Source organism: Malus domestica, chromosome 09, assembly GCF_042453785.1.
Source record: "Malus domestica chromosome 09, GDT2T_hap1".
Classification (NCBI taxonomy): Eukaryota; Viridiplantae; Streptophyta; class Magnoliopsida; order Rosales; family Rosaceae; genus Malus; species Malus domestica.
Window position 1 is genome coordinate 29,621,942 of NC_091669.1, and position 16,102 is coordinate 29,638,043.

Below are 16,102 nucleotides of genomic sequence, written 5' to 3' on the forward strand. Positions count from 1 at the left end.
CTTTAGAACACTCCAACCAATACTAATTTCCCACATTACTTTTGGTGCTATACTCATCATTTTTATGAGCATTGGCATGGGAGTAAGAATTGTTATATCTACGGTCAATAGAAATCCCCGAAGTAGTAAGTATATTCCCTAGAATTATGGCACCAGTTCCTAGTACCAATTCTTTACCAAAAAACTAACTAACAGTTAATGCTGGAGCCTAAGAAACTAAATCTCGGAAAGTTAGGGGCAAACTCTGTTTTAAGACAGTAAACTCACGGTTATGTTAACCATATTACCTATTTAGGTAATCAAACCTTCTTCAACTAGCCACCTCTTGATCATTTCCACAAGTAGATAGTAGAATCAAAATATGAGATGATGTCTCACTGTTAGGGTGATTTGAGTGTTGAGAAAGTTGCGAAGACCTTTTTAAAGTTGGTTAGTAGTATAGTACGTTTTGAGGATTTAAGTCTAGAGTAGAGGTTGGGGTAGTCTTTAGATTTTAGAAGTTTTGATATTTATAAGAAAGCCCAAAATATTGCCCCTACCGGGTCTTGATCGTGTCCAAAACCATGTCAGGGGCGTGTCTTTGGCGTTTCGGCTTGTCGAGGTGTCCGACACTCCGATACTCAGTCGTTTTGGCAACCTAAGTCACCATCATTCGTAAGAAGTCTTCCGATCGCATTTGTTTTCAAATGTTTTCTCTTCTGTATCCATAGTTGAAGGACTTGCATCAGTAGTGGACAGACCAATTGGTGCAAAATTTTGGGGAAGATGATGAGATGGCGTATGAATCAGACCAATATGATATTTGTATAACCTTACTGATTAGTTAGTATCCTTTTAGAAACTAAACTCTCAGCTACCTGATAGAGGCTATAAGCGATCACGAAAGAGATGGAGACATCAAGTTAAATAAGAATTGAGCGACTATCTGAAGTTGCGTGGAAAACTTGGGGTAATTGGACAATTACGAAAGGAATCAGAGAGAGAACCATGATCCGTGCAGAATAGATTGTCCCAATAACTCTGCTCACTCCAGATCCTGATGAACAAGAAGAAGAAAAATGAACCTAACAATATATCAAGTTGCTAAGGATGGCATAATTTATACCAGCATTCTTCTTATTAAGCATTAAACTAGGGAGAAAATCATGCAAAACTATATAGATTTACATAAGCAATATTTATTTGTACATTATATATATTCAACTAAACATGTACATTTCCAGTAGTGGCACTCCTTAAGCAACACAACTACTAATTAATTTTATTAACTTTCAATAATTCTAGAAACCTTTTGGTTTATTTACTGTGAATGAATATATATATATATATATAAGATAGATTTAAGTTTGAACTTTTTAACTCCATTTATTCTTCTTATTTTTAATTTTTACCTCTGGGCAAGCTAACATCTATAAACATTTTAATTGTACACTTTAAGGCAACACATTTAGGTCAGGAGAGAGCACAGGGAAGTACCAGTTAAGCTAAATCGTTGTTCATCTTTTTTGTCAACTGCACTTGAATTTTCAAGGTCCCATTTGCCAATGAAGAGACAGGTGCCCCATGCATAGAATTGTCAGAAGCATAACATTTGATCCAGCGAGCAACCCCATTCCAACAGAGACCTGACTTTGAGCCGTTTCTGTGTCTCCAGAAAGTCTAGATGCTGTCAAGAAACTCTACAGAAGAACAAATAGATGTTGACTCCATATTATATATGGGACGGATGGTTGAACGAAGCGCCTAGGTTATTTAGTTGAATTCTTTTAACTAATTGAGCTACAAGCCTCTTGTTGCTACGCATATCTTATTAAGCAAATGACAACGCTTCCAAATTGTAAAGATTAAAGATATATGGACAACACATTTCTTTAAGATCAGCTGGGATAATTTTATTCGTGTGCAGTCTGGTAACATTACTAAAGATCTTTTGTTTAATTTTTTTGTAATTTATATATATGATTTGTACACGTCGTATCTATACGATAGTATATATATGTCATATGTGTATGAGTTTTGATTATGATATTTCCCAGGACCGTTGACGTGCATGGCAAGAACCCATATGTCGATATTTTCTCAGGTGCTATCTGATGAGAACAAATAGTCCAGCAGCCCAGAGAAAATTGGTTCCCAAACATTTTGGTTTTGGAGTTATAATTGGTTTCCTCCATCAGTGACCATAGTCAATGGCAAGTCATCATTTGTAATCGACTGACTTTGGCCGGAGCCGGCTTGTTTAAGTAACAAGATGGCTAGGAGTAGAAGGAATATTTTTGCAAGTTTCTTTGCCATGTTTTTGCTGGAGGCTGCTGAAATTAAGCTTGCACGCAGCTTTTCATTTAGTCTTTTTCCTTTGTCTGTAGAGCTAGCTGTCTAGCTAGTTAGCTTGCAAATGGTTCTTGCATGTTTTAGGCGTAGAGCTTTGCATATTTGCAAATTGTTTAGGTAACGTAGAGTAGAAAGAATTGGGAGACAAAAAAGATGACAACAACTCCAGCTCCAACTCCGTTTATTACTCAACAATCCACTAAAATGAACTAATTAATCTAACGTTCAATGTACACGTAATTACGTGGCCACGTAGATGAATTAAACCATTAGATTAATTTAATGGATAAATCCACATAAGTTCCATACTACGGGCTAGGGCTTCATTCTACACAAGAATCTCTCGATTTGCTATAATGTGAAACATAAAGGGTATAAATGATTATATTGATAAGTGAACTATTGGAACTAAATTCGCGCACTACTGTATGCTGAGGAAGTGCACAAACTCAAGTAACCTACAAAATAATAAACAATCGTGAGCAAGCCTAGGATCGGGGGTGTGCCGGCCAAAGGCTATCTGACGGTCAAGTTGGTAAATAGTTTTAGACTCAAGCAGTGGGAAGAGAATTTAAGTATAAAGATTGCGTTACTAGAGATGAATCCTAGATGAGTGGATTTATACCGTGGGGAGAGAGACCTTTCTAGGATAGAATCTCCACCCTAAGCCGGTAAAATCCTAAAGGATACTAAGTAGTTGTTGCACCCTTTTAGAGTGTGATTGCTTGAGAGGCACACCAATTCCCAGATTGTAAGAACTCCAAGACTTATTAGAATTTCTGATTGTGTCCATATCCGTATCAGATCACATGTCTTGCAGAAGAAGCATGGTCATCCAACAAAGTCGCTTAGACTTCATCTATTGCCCCAGATCAAGGTGATGGTGGCACCACTACTTTGTCTGATACAGCTTCGCTTGGAGCTGATTAGTCCATGATTGAATTTTTGAGGTAACTGTATTTGGATCAACCTTACTCCGACTTTGAAAAATCATGGTCCACATCAACAACTAATTGAAATTTGATTTAAATTACATAGATATAAAGTAGAACTAATTCTATTTATTATGTAGAACAAATATAAAGTTCATAACTAATGAGTAGAAAATTTATTCACTACGTGGATGCGATCAGAATGTCTCCAACTATTTTATATTGCATGATTGGCATGGGCACGCTTATTTGCAAGTAGTTGTTTTCTGTATTATGTAGATGCAATTTTTTGTTACTTCAAATTTATTTTCTTCGTACTAATGTAGAGGACGTATATATATTATGTGTTCATAAAAATGTGGTCACGTTGTAATCATCATAGTGGGTCGTTATGATTTTTTATTAAAAGTTAATTTTATCCATGTTTCTATAAAGAAAAAACTGTGAAGATTCCAATTAAAAGTTCAATAAAGCTGCCCAAATGATAGATCATCATCCTAGGTTGGGGAAGCTGTTAAGTCGGATACAAGCTGACAAAGGCGAAGGTAAAAATTTACTAAGGTATATACATATTTCGTTGTTTCCAAGGTGTTGAGAATCTTTTTCCAATTAAGAAATTGGATGAAGTTTCGTTTATTAACCTAGAAAAATGTACTAGTACATTTCTAGCTTTTTCAAACATCCAACGACAATTCTGAAATAAGATATGAGAATGGATTTTATAATAGGCCATCGCATGTAACCAAAAGAGTGAAAACAATCATGAAGTTAAAACCTCTCACAAAAGTAAATGCTCAATGAAGAATCAGAAGTGATAACAACACATCCAAGCTTTAACAAGAGTCATAGCATTTAGAGAGGAAAGATCATGTAATCTCAAGCCACTCAATTTTTTTGCATAAACCTGAGACCAAGAAATTCTAAAGGGGTGTGATATCCACACATAGCACACTTCTTATTAATTTCTATTATTTGATATTCTTTAATTTAATCGATCTAACGGCTGCAAATTAAGAGTGTGTAAGAAGTAGAAAATCATTCTAAAAATCTTCTTTGAGGTCCTTTCATCCAATCAAATAAAGTTAAAGTGCATCGTGAAAGAGACTTATGAAGAAGACCACATACAAGTAGAAAAGCTATGCGAAAATATACTCTGAAAAACGGATTGAACTAGCTGAACTCTGCCTCCCATTGATTAAATCATTCCTTCCATCTTGTTTACTTGGCTTTTGCTTTAGTTGCCAAGGCTTGAAGAAGACATCTCCTAAGCTTGCCACAAAACATGGGAACTCTTAAATAAACAAAAGGCACTTTATATTCTCTGAACCTCAATTGATGCTCAACCACAAGTTTACGATTCCTTGAAGTAGGGACCAAATAGTAAGTACCATTTTCCTTACTGATGAATTGACCAAGGGCCCTACTATAGCCATCTAAGAAACCTTGTAGACGACGCAGAGTGATATCATCACTTCTGCGAAAAAATGAATAGATCGTCTGCATAGAGTACATGAGAAGAAGAGATACAACTTCTTGAAGCAGGAATTGGCATAGTGAGCCCATCTAACTGAAATCAACTTAGACCCCTCATAAAGCCTCTTCAGCTAAGAAGAAAAGCAACGAAGATATAGGGTCCCCTTGCCGCACTCCCCCACCACAAGAGAAAAAGCCATGGAAAGAACCATCGATCAAGATGAACAGTTTAGCAGATCTTAAGATGGTAGATACCTATAGTCCACAAAACAAGTGCAGAAACTAAAATTAGTAAGCACCTGCAAAAGAAAAGACCAGTTTAATGTATCAAAAGCCATAATTGTATTAACTTTAAGTCCCACGTTGCCATCACGGGATTTATTTATCCATCACATTGAAGCACTTATAAATAAGGTTACTATGATCCATTTTATGTCGCTTGAAAATAAAAGTAGCTTGTTGAGGAGAAACAATGCCTAAGAGTAGATATTATATTAATGAAGCCCAATAAATAAAGTCGACGTGCCTCTATTGGACTGCAAGTTTATGTTACCAATTTTACCAAACAATTATTCACCACAAGATGAATCGAATGAAGGAGACGGCTAGATCACCGAATTACTAATATGAGATACCTTATGCCATCTTCAACCGATCTGGCCATAGGGTCAGAAGGTCGAAAATAGCTCAAAATGACATAAAAACCATCTCCAACTGAGGGTTAGGCCAAAGGGCTCGTGGGCCACACCGGGCCAAAAAAGGAGAAAATGGCCAACCGGCTAGCCCAACCTAACCAACCCCAGCCGGGCCACTTTTTCAAATCCAACAGCTAGCTAACGTCAGTTAGCCATTAGATTTGATTTTTTTTTTTTCACCAAATTTTTTGAAAAAAAAAAATATATTTTAAAAAATTCTCATTTTTTTCCTATAAATACCTAAGTCATTCCTACACCATTCCATACTACAGAAATATGCAAAGGAACACTTCGGATTACACTCCAATGAGTAAGGCCTATCTTGATAGAAAAAAGAGGGAAATTATGGCCCGGAGGCAGCTGTTTACCTCCAACCATAATCTTACAATGGCGGATGATGATGATGAAGATGATTATAGACTTTAAATTTAAATTGTTGTAGTTTTTAAATTTAAGTTGTTGTAGTTTTTAAATTAAAATAATAAATTATGTTTGGCCCCATGGCCCTTTGGCCCCCTCGGTTGGAGATGACTTTTTGTCATAGGGCTATATTTGGCCTATGGCCCTGTGGCCCCTTAGTTGAAGATGGGAAGAAAAATGGTCCGATATTGTTCATTAAAATATTAATTTCTTGAAGGACTATAGGGCCAAAGAGATCCCTCTGACCCTCCTTCAATTGGAGATGGTCTTAGGAGACTGGACACCATATTCTTCAGTTTCAAAATTAACTACTAACTGAGCAATGTTCTCCAAAACCACATCAATGACATGTTCAAGAACTTTATTTACAACATTAGCATTATCATGAGTAGAAAAGTGCTAGAGATGTTTCATACATTTAGATGTATAAATGATTTTCGATTTGAATGATTTTTTTTGTCGGAATAATCTCCAAGTGTAGATTACAAAATCTAAATGTCAAAGTATTTGTAAGAAGTAAGATATGTGTACGTCCGGGATGCAAGTTTCATCCAAACCGAAATATTTCGATGAATTACTGCAGAGAATGAAGGTGTTACAAACAAGCAAATACACTAAAATGTACAACAAATCTGACATCAAAGCACCTCCGTGACAACCTTTACTTTTACTCATCCCAACACATCCCCACTATACTTTGCCTTCTCCCACTAGATAATCCAAAAGAAAAGAAAAATTAATGAGAAAAAAAAAATCATATAAAACATTAAAGAATGATCGCATCACACTACACACTCCAAACCAGCTATCAAGCAAAGACGACCCTAATCGTTCTTTTTTTGTTGAGTTTGTAAAGAAACAAGAGATGCACATGTTCTTCCCTCCAAACCAATCATACATTATCTGAGTGGTCCCCTTCTTTAAAGCTAAACACATCACGTGATTCTACAGGTAAGAAGCAGCAGCAGCAGCAGATCAAGTCACCCAACAATGTGACTTCTTTCCTCCTCGCTAGCTAGTGGCTAGTACTAGTAGTAGTGGCTGGAGAATGTGTCTTATAGTGTTTGCATGCAGCAGTTGGATTGGAATAACCATACTGAGAAAATACGAGAGCTGACTCGTATAGAACGGATTTTCTGCAATGTGGTGTCGCAGTTCAATAATGAAATATCAAATAAACTTACGCGTGACGTTGTACTATTAGACAGAGATGCTACATGATAGTGAATATATTCCACGCAAGTTGCTCTCTTACTCTTTTAACATAGTTAATTTGGGCCGGAACATGACCATGGCTGTGAATTCCTTGTATGTAAATCCTTTTCGAAGTGTAGAGGCAATGATGATGGTCAGGATGAGGACACATTGAGAAGGTGTTCCGTTTGATCAGGAGGAGGATTAGATATGGTGTCTGAGCTGGGCGTGAGTGAGGTTGGTGATTGTGCAACCTTCTCCATCTTCTTGACGTTTTGTTGGTGATACACTTGCCTTAGTCTCTCTATTTCTCTCTTCAATGCTTCTTGATGAGCTGCAATATTTGTTTGCACAAATTCAAATTAATATAAAATTAAAACCATTTCATTACCATGTGACAACTCACAATATAAATAAAAATGTGCACATGATCAATCAACATGTACACATGTAAACACATGCCTATATGTTAGTGACAATTAAATTACTTTATCCATAATCACTTTTCTTCCCTCCTAAATTTCAACCCCAAAGAAAAATATGCATAGCCATAGAACACACCTAACAACCCTTAAAAGAATTTCGAACTTTATATATTCTACAATACTATGTATCCAACCACATTTTTTGTGAACCAAATCTTGAAAACATAAAAGGGAGCATTTGTGTTACCCATCTTTAACTCTGGTGTATGTCCAATATACATCTCTATCGTTGACATCTGTTAAGCTAATTAATCATTTTAAAATCTTGCAATTAAGATTTTCTATCACTTTTACAGTTTCTCACCACGCTCCGTTTCCCCTCTCTCGCCCCCTCACCATTTCATTTCATATCTTCAGAAAAATTCAGTTGCAAAGTTTTAACTATGGTTAATTAGCTTAATAGGTGACAATTTGCATAGTAGTGTGTGGGATGAACATACACCAGAGCTAAAGATAAGGTAAAAAAAAATGCTCCTGTGCATAAAACGGTATCCACATAGATAACAGGGAATCATTTCTATTAAACAGTAATTGACAAATATAATCTCTCTCACATTACACTAATTTTCGTACGTCTTTCTAGTACTATATATTGATGAATCTAATTTAGAATGAAGAACTTTAATTATAACATGGGAACATATACTGTACTAGCTATATATATTGCAATTGAACCAATTAGTGAGATGCCACATGATATTTCATTATCTCCTTAATTTTCTTCCTACTCTTAGCATGCATGCGATGACCTTTTTTATGCGCATTCATTCTTGGTGGATCAAATAAGTGTCTTTATCTGCAATCGAAAGGTATAATTTCCATTTTCCTACTTTTGAGTACCAATTTTAACTACCTTTTATGGGCTGCAGCTCTTAAATTTTTCCTAACATGGCCAGGGAATTAATTAGATCTCACACCAGTATAAGTAGCTAGGAGCTCAACTGATTGAAGGGCAATTATACATGTTCTTCCTTTAATTTAAGGGAAACTTAAAATTAATATTTAGACACGTGAAATCAAATGACAAAGTTAAAATTTATCTTATATATGTTGTCTATATATTTTACTTTTTACGGTACTGGTGCACCAGCTTTTAAAACAAAACATGTGCAACTCGCATTTCTGTAAGAGACAAGTTTTTCAGAAGTCTGAAAGCATCGTGCACCGGAGTAGAATTTTCTTATATCTTGAACTTTAAACGAAATTAAAATTAATGCGAACAAGATTCATATTTCTGATTGTTCTATGTTGTGAAATTAAAATTAACTAACTTAATTATGCATGATAAATTAGGACAATGATGATATACGTGCGTACCGTCTTTGAAGATCTTATCCTGCGCCAATGCTGCAATTCTTTGTTTGAGAGCACTGTTGTCGACATTTAGAAGCAAGCGTTGATGATCGAAAAATGCAACCCGTGGTGACAACACTGAAACTTCAACCTTCGTTTTGATGCAAGACAAGAAAAAAATATTCAGTGATTTGTTTGACAAACAAGTTAATTAATTAAAATCAGAATTAAATTATGTAATTAACCTACTTGCAGAGAGGTAACACTGCGTTCGAGCTCTGATATGTATTGTAGCTTCCTCACCCGTGATCTTTGTGCAGATTGTCTGTTCGCCAAAATTCTAATGCAACACACAATAAAATTATGTAATTAGGAACTAATTAAATAACAAAATTAATTAAACTCCCATATAGATATATAATATGTATATATATACACACGCATATGTATATGTGTGTGTGTGCATGAAGATTACCTCTTGACCCTTTTGGGATCAATTTTCCTATCATTGGATGTGGTTTGTAATTCGCATTGGCTTTCCACCTCTTCTGATTCATTCTTTAGCTGTTTATTGATCTGCTGCTGCTTCCCCTGCGCTTCTTTCTCATCGTCGTTGATGCTGTTATGATCCGAAGGCGTGGACGGGTTCGACGACGATCCTGTAGGTCCCACCACGGCAGCGGCGGCGGCGGCGGAGATTTCATGGGTGGTGAACATGGACATGAATTGTTCGTCGTCAAACCTATCAAACTCGTGATGATTGTTGTTAGCTTGGGAGTGGGAGTGCGGGCCTGAGCCTGGAGGTGCCGCGTAGACGCGGCATTCTTCCTGCATTGGTGCCTCCAGGAAGGTGATAGAGTCGCTGATGGATCTCCGGTGGGATCCCCGTCGCGCCGAAGAGAAGTCGAGGAATTCATCAACCCAACTAGGGTTTTGGGACGTGGTGGCGGCAATGGCATTTCCATTGGGCGCAAAACAGCCGCCCATTGAAGGCGGCATCTTCTGGTGTGAAGAGTCAGGCCAATTGGGTGTCATGCTTGGAGCTTTTGGAGGTAATTGTGCCATAATATTAATATTGCACACAAAATAATGTTAACTGTTTTGTGTATCAATCAAACTCTCGCCTTGGAATGTTGAGATGATGAGAGAGAGAGAGAGAGAGAGAGAGAAAGAGAGAGATGACTTGAAAGAAACCAAACCAAAATTACAAGAGCTTCAACATAAGCTCCTATATATACCCAGAAAATACACAAATTTCAGTGACACCACTCACAGCATATATGATTATCACGTACTCTATCAATTAGATAATTATTACGTGATGTCACCGATTGTAACAGAGAATCTTCTCTCTTAATTAGTTATTTTCGTTTTTTTATGTCCAAAGTCTATAAACTCAATATTTGAGCATATATCTTCCTCTCTTTCATTGTATTGGATCTCTATCTATGTATGTGTGTGTTGTTTGTGTGCAGTGGGGTCACATGGGGAGGGGATTGGACAGCTATCTCCAGCTGGGAGGAGGTTGGGGTTCAACGGTTTTACTGGAAAGTCGCCAGTACTGGTTTAATAACATAACAAGCGGAATCAGCCACCACGTGCCCTTGTGACCGTCTCTTTAGTACGAGAGCTTATAATAATAGAATAATACAATAGCCCCTCCCTCGTCATATATATATATATATATTTCTACTACTACTCTCCCACATCCAAAGGAACATTCTCGTGTGCAATGCTTTGCATGCAACCCACAGCTACATTTTAAACTTACCATCATCCATTCTGACCGTCTGACCCATCCACATGGGTGAAGGGTTCATGTATCAAATAATGGGAATGGATCTGTTAGCATACAGACTATTATCTTGTATGTAAGCTTCTTTCAATCAACAAACTATGAATACTAGAGATTTAGAGTTTTAAGAGAGAGAAAGTGAGAGTTTTAGAGAGAGAGAGATCAAGCTTGAAGAAGAAGAAGCAAAACTGAGATGGATGTCTTTCATTCACACGCACACTTAACACATGTAGCAAATTAGGAATAAAAATAATCCTTCATTACATCACTTAAATTTAGCCCTTCATTCATTTACCCTATAAGGTAATGATACATGGCATAAACCATCACTTAATCTAAGATTACATCTTAGCTGCACACTTGGACTATGATCCAAAGGCTGACATTTAAAACTGAATTCTTATTACATTTCAGCATATACACTTATAAACTAACACTCCCTTCTAAGTGATGTGTTGAAATCACTCCCAAAGTTGTCCTCAGTAATTCAAATCGATCCCTTGCCAAAGCTTTAGTGAATATATCTGCAACATGTTCTTCAGTCTTGCAGTATTCCAGATCAATCTCACCATCTTGAAGTGCATCTTGGATGAAATGAAATTTCCGATTAATGTGCCTGGTTTTGTGATGATGAACTGGATTCTTTGATATGGCAATTGCTGAAGTATTATCACACAACAACTTAGTTGATTCTGCTTGTTCTTCCCCGAAATCAGAGAGTACAAATCTTAGCCAAATGGCCTATGCAGTAGCTTCTGCTGCACTAATGTACTCTGCCTCTGCGGTTGAAAGAGCTTTGATTGAGGCCCAAGAGAACACACCAGAACCAAGATTAAATGCATAGCCAGATGTACTCCTCATGTCATCTTCACTTCCACTCCAATCACTATCACAGTAACCAACCAACACTGCTCCTTTTCCCTTCTCATAAACAACTCCATAGTTCACAATGCCTGGTATGTATCTCAAAACTCTCTTAGCTGTCCCCATATGCTTCTTGGTAGGATTGTGCATAAACCTAGCCAATAGGATTGCTGCAAACATGATATCTGGCCTTGTTGCTAGGCCTGGCAAACGGGTCGTGTCAGTCGTGTTCGTGTCGTTTTCGTGTAACACCTGTTATCTTAACGGGTCGTGTCGTGTCACACCCGTTATCTTAACGGGTCCTTAACAGGTCGTGTCACTTTACCCAACGGGTAAAGTGACCCGACCCGTTATGACCCGTTAAGAAAAATATATTTTTTTTCTTAAATTTGCACATACCACACATTGCCACATAAATATTACTTCAAAACATTAAAACACATTTGTCGTTTAAGTACTACATCTACACTCGAAAATAAGAGCCTAATAAAAAAATAATACATACACTACTAATCTATTACAAATTTTAAATGTGCAAGGATATGCAAAATGAAACAGTTTTTGTTTTCAAGGTTGTGAAATCTTTCTCAAAAGTTTAAACCTCAATTTACAAAATCCTCGATTTACATCAATCATCATGAAATTGCATTAGAACTTTGGCTTGATCTATTGCCTTCAAGAGTTATGTTGATGATGTTTTCAGTATGGTTTTCCACGTCATAACTATCTTCTGCATAAACTAAGCATAGAAAAACCAAACATTAAAAATCATTCAAATTATGAGAAGTTTACCAAAATAATTATGAAAAAAAATAAAACAATAGTACCATACCATACTTTTATTAAGTATAAACATAAGATTTTGTGGTATCCACTAGTGTAAATATTTGAAATTGAGATCGAATTCAATCATTGTATTCATATAAGGTCAAGGAGTGTAGTTGTAAAAAATCATCAAAATCGGAGTTAAATTAACCGTTAAATCGTGATTTTTCGTTTATAACCGTCGAAAAGTTTTGTCCTGTTACGTGCTCTCTGAATGTTTGTTTTTTGCAATTTTTGGCGTATGCGATCTCGAAATATATACAAACATGTTTGACGTTTGATCATTGAAACTAGTTTCGTAGAATGAGTATCCCATCAAAACAATAGATTCACTAATACTTAAGAGTTTATTCATACTTTTATTAAGTATAACATAAGATTTTGTGGTTTCCACTAGTGTAAATATTTTAAATTGAAGATCGAATTCAATCATTGTATTCATATAGGGTCAAGGAGTGTAGTTGTAAAAAATCATCAAAATCAGAGTTAAAATGACCGTTAAATCGTGATTTTTCGTTTATAACCGTCGAAAGGTTTTGTCCCGTTACTTGATCTCTGAATGTTTGTTTTTTGCAATTTTTGGCGTATGCAATCTCGAAGTATATATAAACATGTTTGACGGTTGAATCATTGAAACTAGTTTCGTAGAATGAGTATCCCATCAAAACAATAGATTCACTAATACTTAATAGTTTATTTATACTTTTATTAAGTATAATATAAGATTGTGTGGTATCCACTAGTGTAAATATTTTAAATTGAAGATTGAATTCAATCATTGTATTCATATAGGGTCAAGGAGTGTGGTTGTAAAAAAACATCAAAATCGTGATTTTTCGTTTATAACCGTCGAAAAGTTTTGTCTCGTTACTTGATCTCTGAATGTTTGTTTTTTTTAATTTTTGACGTATGCGATCTCGAAGTATATACAAACATGTTTGACGGTTGGATCTTTGAAACTAGTTTCGTAGAATGAGTATCCCATCAAAACAATAGATTCACTAATACTTAATAGTTTATTCATACTTTTATTAGGTATAAATAAGATTTTGTGGTATCCACTAGTGTAAATATTTTAAATTGAAGATCAAATTCAATCATTGTATTCATATAAGGTCAAGGAGTGTAGCTGCAAAAAATCATCCAAATCAGAGTTAAAATGACCGTTAAATCGTGATTTTTCTTTTTATAACCATCGAAAAGTTTTGTCCCGTTACTTGATCTCTGAATGTTTGTTTTTTGTAATTTTTGACGTATGCGATCTCGAAGTATATACAAACATGTTTGACGGTTAGATCATTGAAACTAGTTTCGTAGAATGAGTATCCCATCAAAACAATAGATTCACTAATACTTAATAGTTTATTCATACTTTTATTAAGTACAACATAAGATTTTGTGGTATCCACTAGTGTAAATATTTTAAATTGAAGATCGAATTCAATCATTGTATTCATATAAGGTCAAGGAGTGTAGTTGTAAAAAAGCATCAAAATCGAAGTTAAATTAACCGTTAAATCGTGATTTTTCGTTTATAACCGTCGAAATGTTTTGTCCCGTTACTTGCTCTCTGAATGTTTGTTTTTTGCAATTTTTGGCGTATGCGATCTCGAAATATATAAAAACATGTTTGACGGTTGGATCATTGAAACTAGTTTCGTAGAATGAGTATCCCATCAAAACAATAGATTCACTAATACTTAAGAGTTTATTCATACTTTTATTAAGTATAACATAAGATTTTGTGATATCCACTAGTGTAAATATTTTAAATTGAAGATCGAATTCAATCATTGTATTCATATAGGGTCAAGGAGTGTAGTTGTAAAAAATCATCAAAATCGGAGTTAAAATGACCGTTAAATCGTGATTTTTCGTTTATAACCGTCGAAATGTTTTGTCCCGTTACTTGATCTCTGAATGTTTGTTTTTTTCAATTTTTGGCGTATGCGATCTCGAAGTATATATAAACATGTTTGACGGTTGGATCATTGAAACTAGTTTCGTAGAATGAGTATCCCATCAAAACAATAGATTCACTAATACTTAATAGTTTATTCATACTTTTATTAAGTATAATATAAGATTTTGTGGTATCCACTAGTGTAAATATTTTAAATTGAAGATCGAATTCAATCATTATATTCATATAAGGTCAAGGAGGGTAGCTGCAAAAAATCATCAAAATCAGAGTTAAAATGACCGTTAAATCGTGATTTTTCTTTTTACAACCGTCGAAAAGTTTTGTCCCGTTAATTGATCTCTGAATGTTTGTTTTTTGTAATTTTTGACGTATGCGATCTCGAAGTATATACAAACATGTTTGACGGTTGGATATTTGAAACTAGTTTCGTAGAATGAGTATCCCATCAAAACAATAGATTCACTAATACTTAATAGTTTATTCATACTTTTATTAAGTATAACATAAGATTTTGTGGTATCTACTAGTGTAAATATTTTAAATTGAAGATCGAATTCATTACCTGTATTCATATAGGGTCAAGGAGTGTAGTTTTAAAAAATCATCAAAATCGGAGTTAAAATAACCGTTAAATCGTGATTTTTCGTTTATAACCGTCGAAAACTTTTGTCCCATTACTTGATCTCTGAATGTTTGTTTTTTGCAATTTTTGGCGTATGCGATCTCGAAGTATATACAAACATGTTTGACGGTTGGATCATTGAAACTAGTTTTGTAGAATGAGTATCCCATCAAAACAATAGATTCACTAATACTTAAGAGTTTATTCATACTTTTATTAAGTATAACATAAGATTTTGTGATATCCACTAGTGTAAATATTTTAAATTGAAGATCGAATTCAATCATTGTATTCATATAGGGTCAAGGAGTGTGGTTGTAAAAAATCATCCAAATCGGAGTTAAAATGACCGTTAAATCGTGATTTTTCGTTTATAACCGTCGAAAAGTTTTGTCCCGTTACTTGCTTTCTGAATGTTTTTTTTTTCAATTTTTGGCGTATGCGATCTCGAAGTATATACAAACATGTTTGACGGTTGGATCGTTGAAATTAGTTTCGTATAATTCGTATCCCATGAAGTTCAATGGTGTGTGTGTGTGTATATATATATATTTATTTATTAAGTATATTTAAATCTATTTATTTTGTATGTATAATTATTATAGTTTTTAGGGGTATAAAATTTAATATCTATATATATATATAATTATTATAGTTAATATTTTGGGTATAATTATTATAGTATATATAGTTATTATAATTATTATAGTTAATTTAATATATATATATATATATATAATTATTATAGTTTTTAGGGGTATAAAATTGTTAAATTAATATATATATATATATATAATTATTATAGTATTTTTTTAGGGTTATAAATTATTAAATTAATATTCTGCTTATCGTGTATCGTGTTACCCACGTGTATACCCGAACAAACCCGTTATCTTAACAGGTGCTTATCGGGTTACCCGATAACGACCCGTTTCGTTATCGTGTCGACCCGAACACCTGTTAATTTCGTGTCGTGTCGTGTCGGGTTATCGGGTCGTGTCAAGAATTGCCAGGCCTACTTGTTGCTGTCAAATATAGCAAACTTCCCACCATTTGCCTATACAAAGTCTCATCTGCCAGATCACTTCCATCTACTTTTGTAAGTTTTTCATTCATAGCTAATGGTGTTGCAACAGGCTTGCAATCCTTAAGTCCGAATTTCTCAAGCAAAGTCTTTGCATATTTCTTTTAATGCAAGAAAATGTAATTATTTGTCCGCAGTACTCCAAGACCAAGGAAATGATGAAGT

The 16,102-nt window shown here is 35.0% G+C and overlaps 1 protein-coding gene across 2 annotated transcripts; it reads right to left on the reverse strand.

The window, feature by feature from the left end:
• Positions 1 to 6,396: 6,396 nt before the first annotated feature.
• On the reverse strand, positions 6,397 to 10,239 carry LOC103421978 (basic leucine zipper 34-like). 2 transcript variants are annotated; one of them, XR_011571495.1, is made up of 5 exons: positions 9,299 to 10,068; positions 9,073 to 9,163; positions 8,848 to 8,974; positions 7,107 to 7,379; positions 6,934 to 6,987 (listed from the first exon to the last, which is right to left on the reverse strand). XR_011571495.1 is itself a non-coding variant. In XM_070805404.1 (4 exons), exons 1-4 carry the CDS (start codon positions 9,886 to 9,888, stop codon positions 7,201 to 7,203), a joined length of 987 nt encoding a protein of 328 aa, XP_070661505.1. In that variant the 5' UTR covers positions 9,889 to 10,239; the 3' UTR covers positions 6,397 to 7,200. The 2 variants fall into 2 exon arrangements, 1 of the variants encoding a protein (XP_070661505.1); XM_070805404.1 differs by having other exon boundaries at positions 6,397 to 7,379; positions 9,299 to 10,239.
• Positions 10,240 to 16,102: the final 5,863 nt, after the last annotated feature.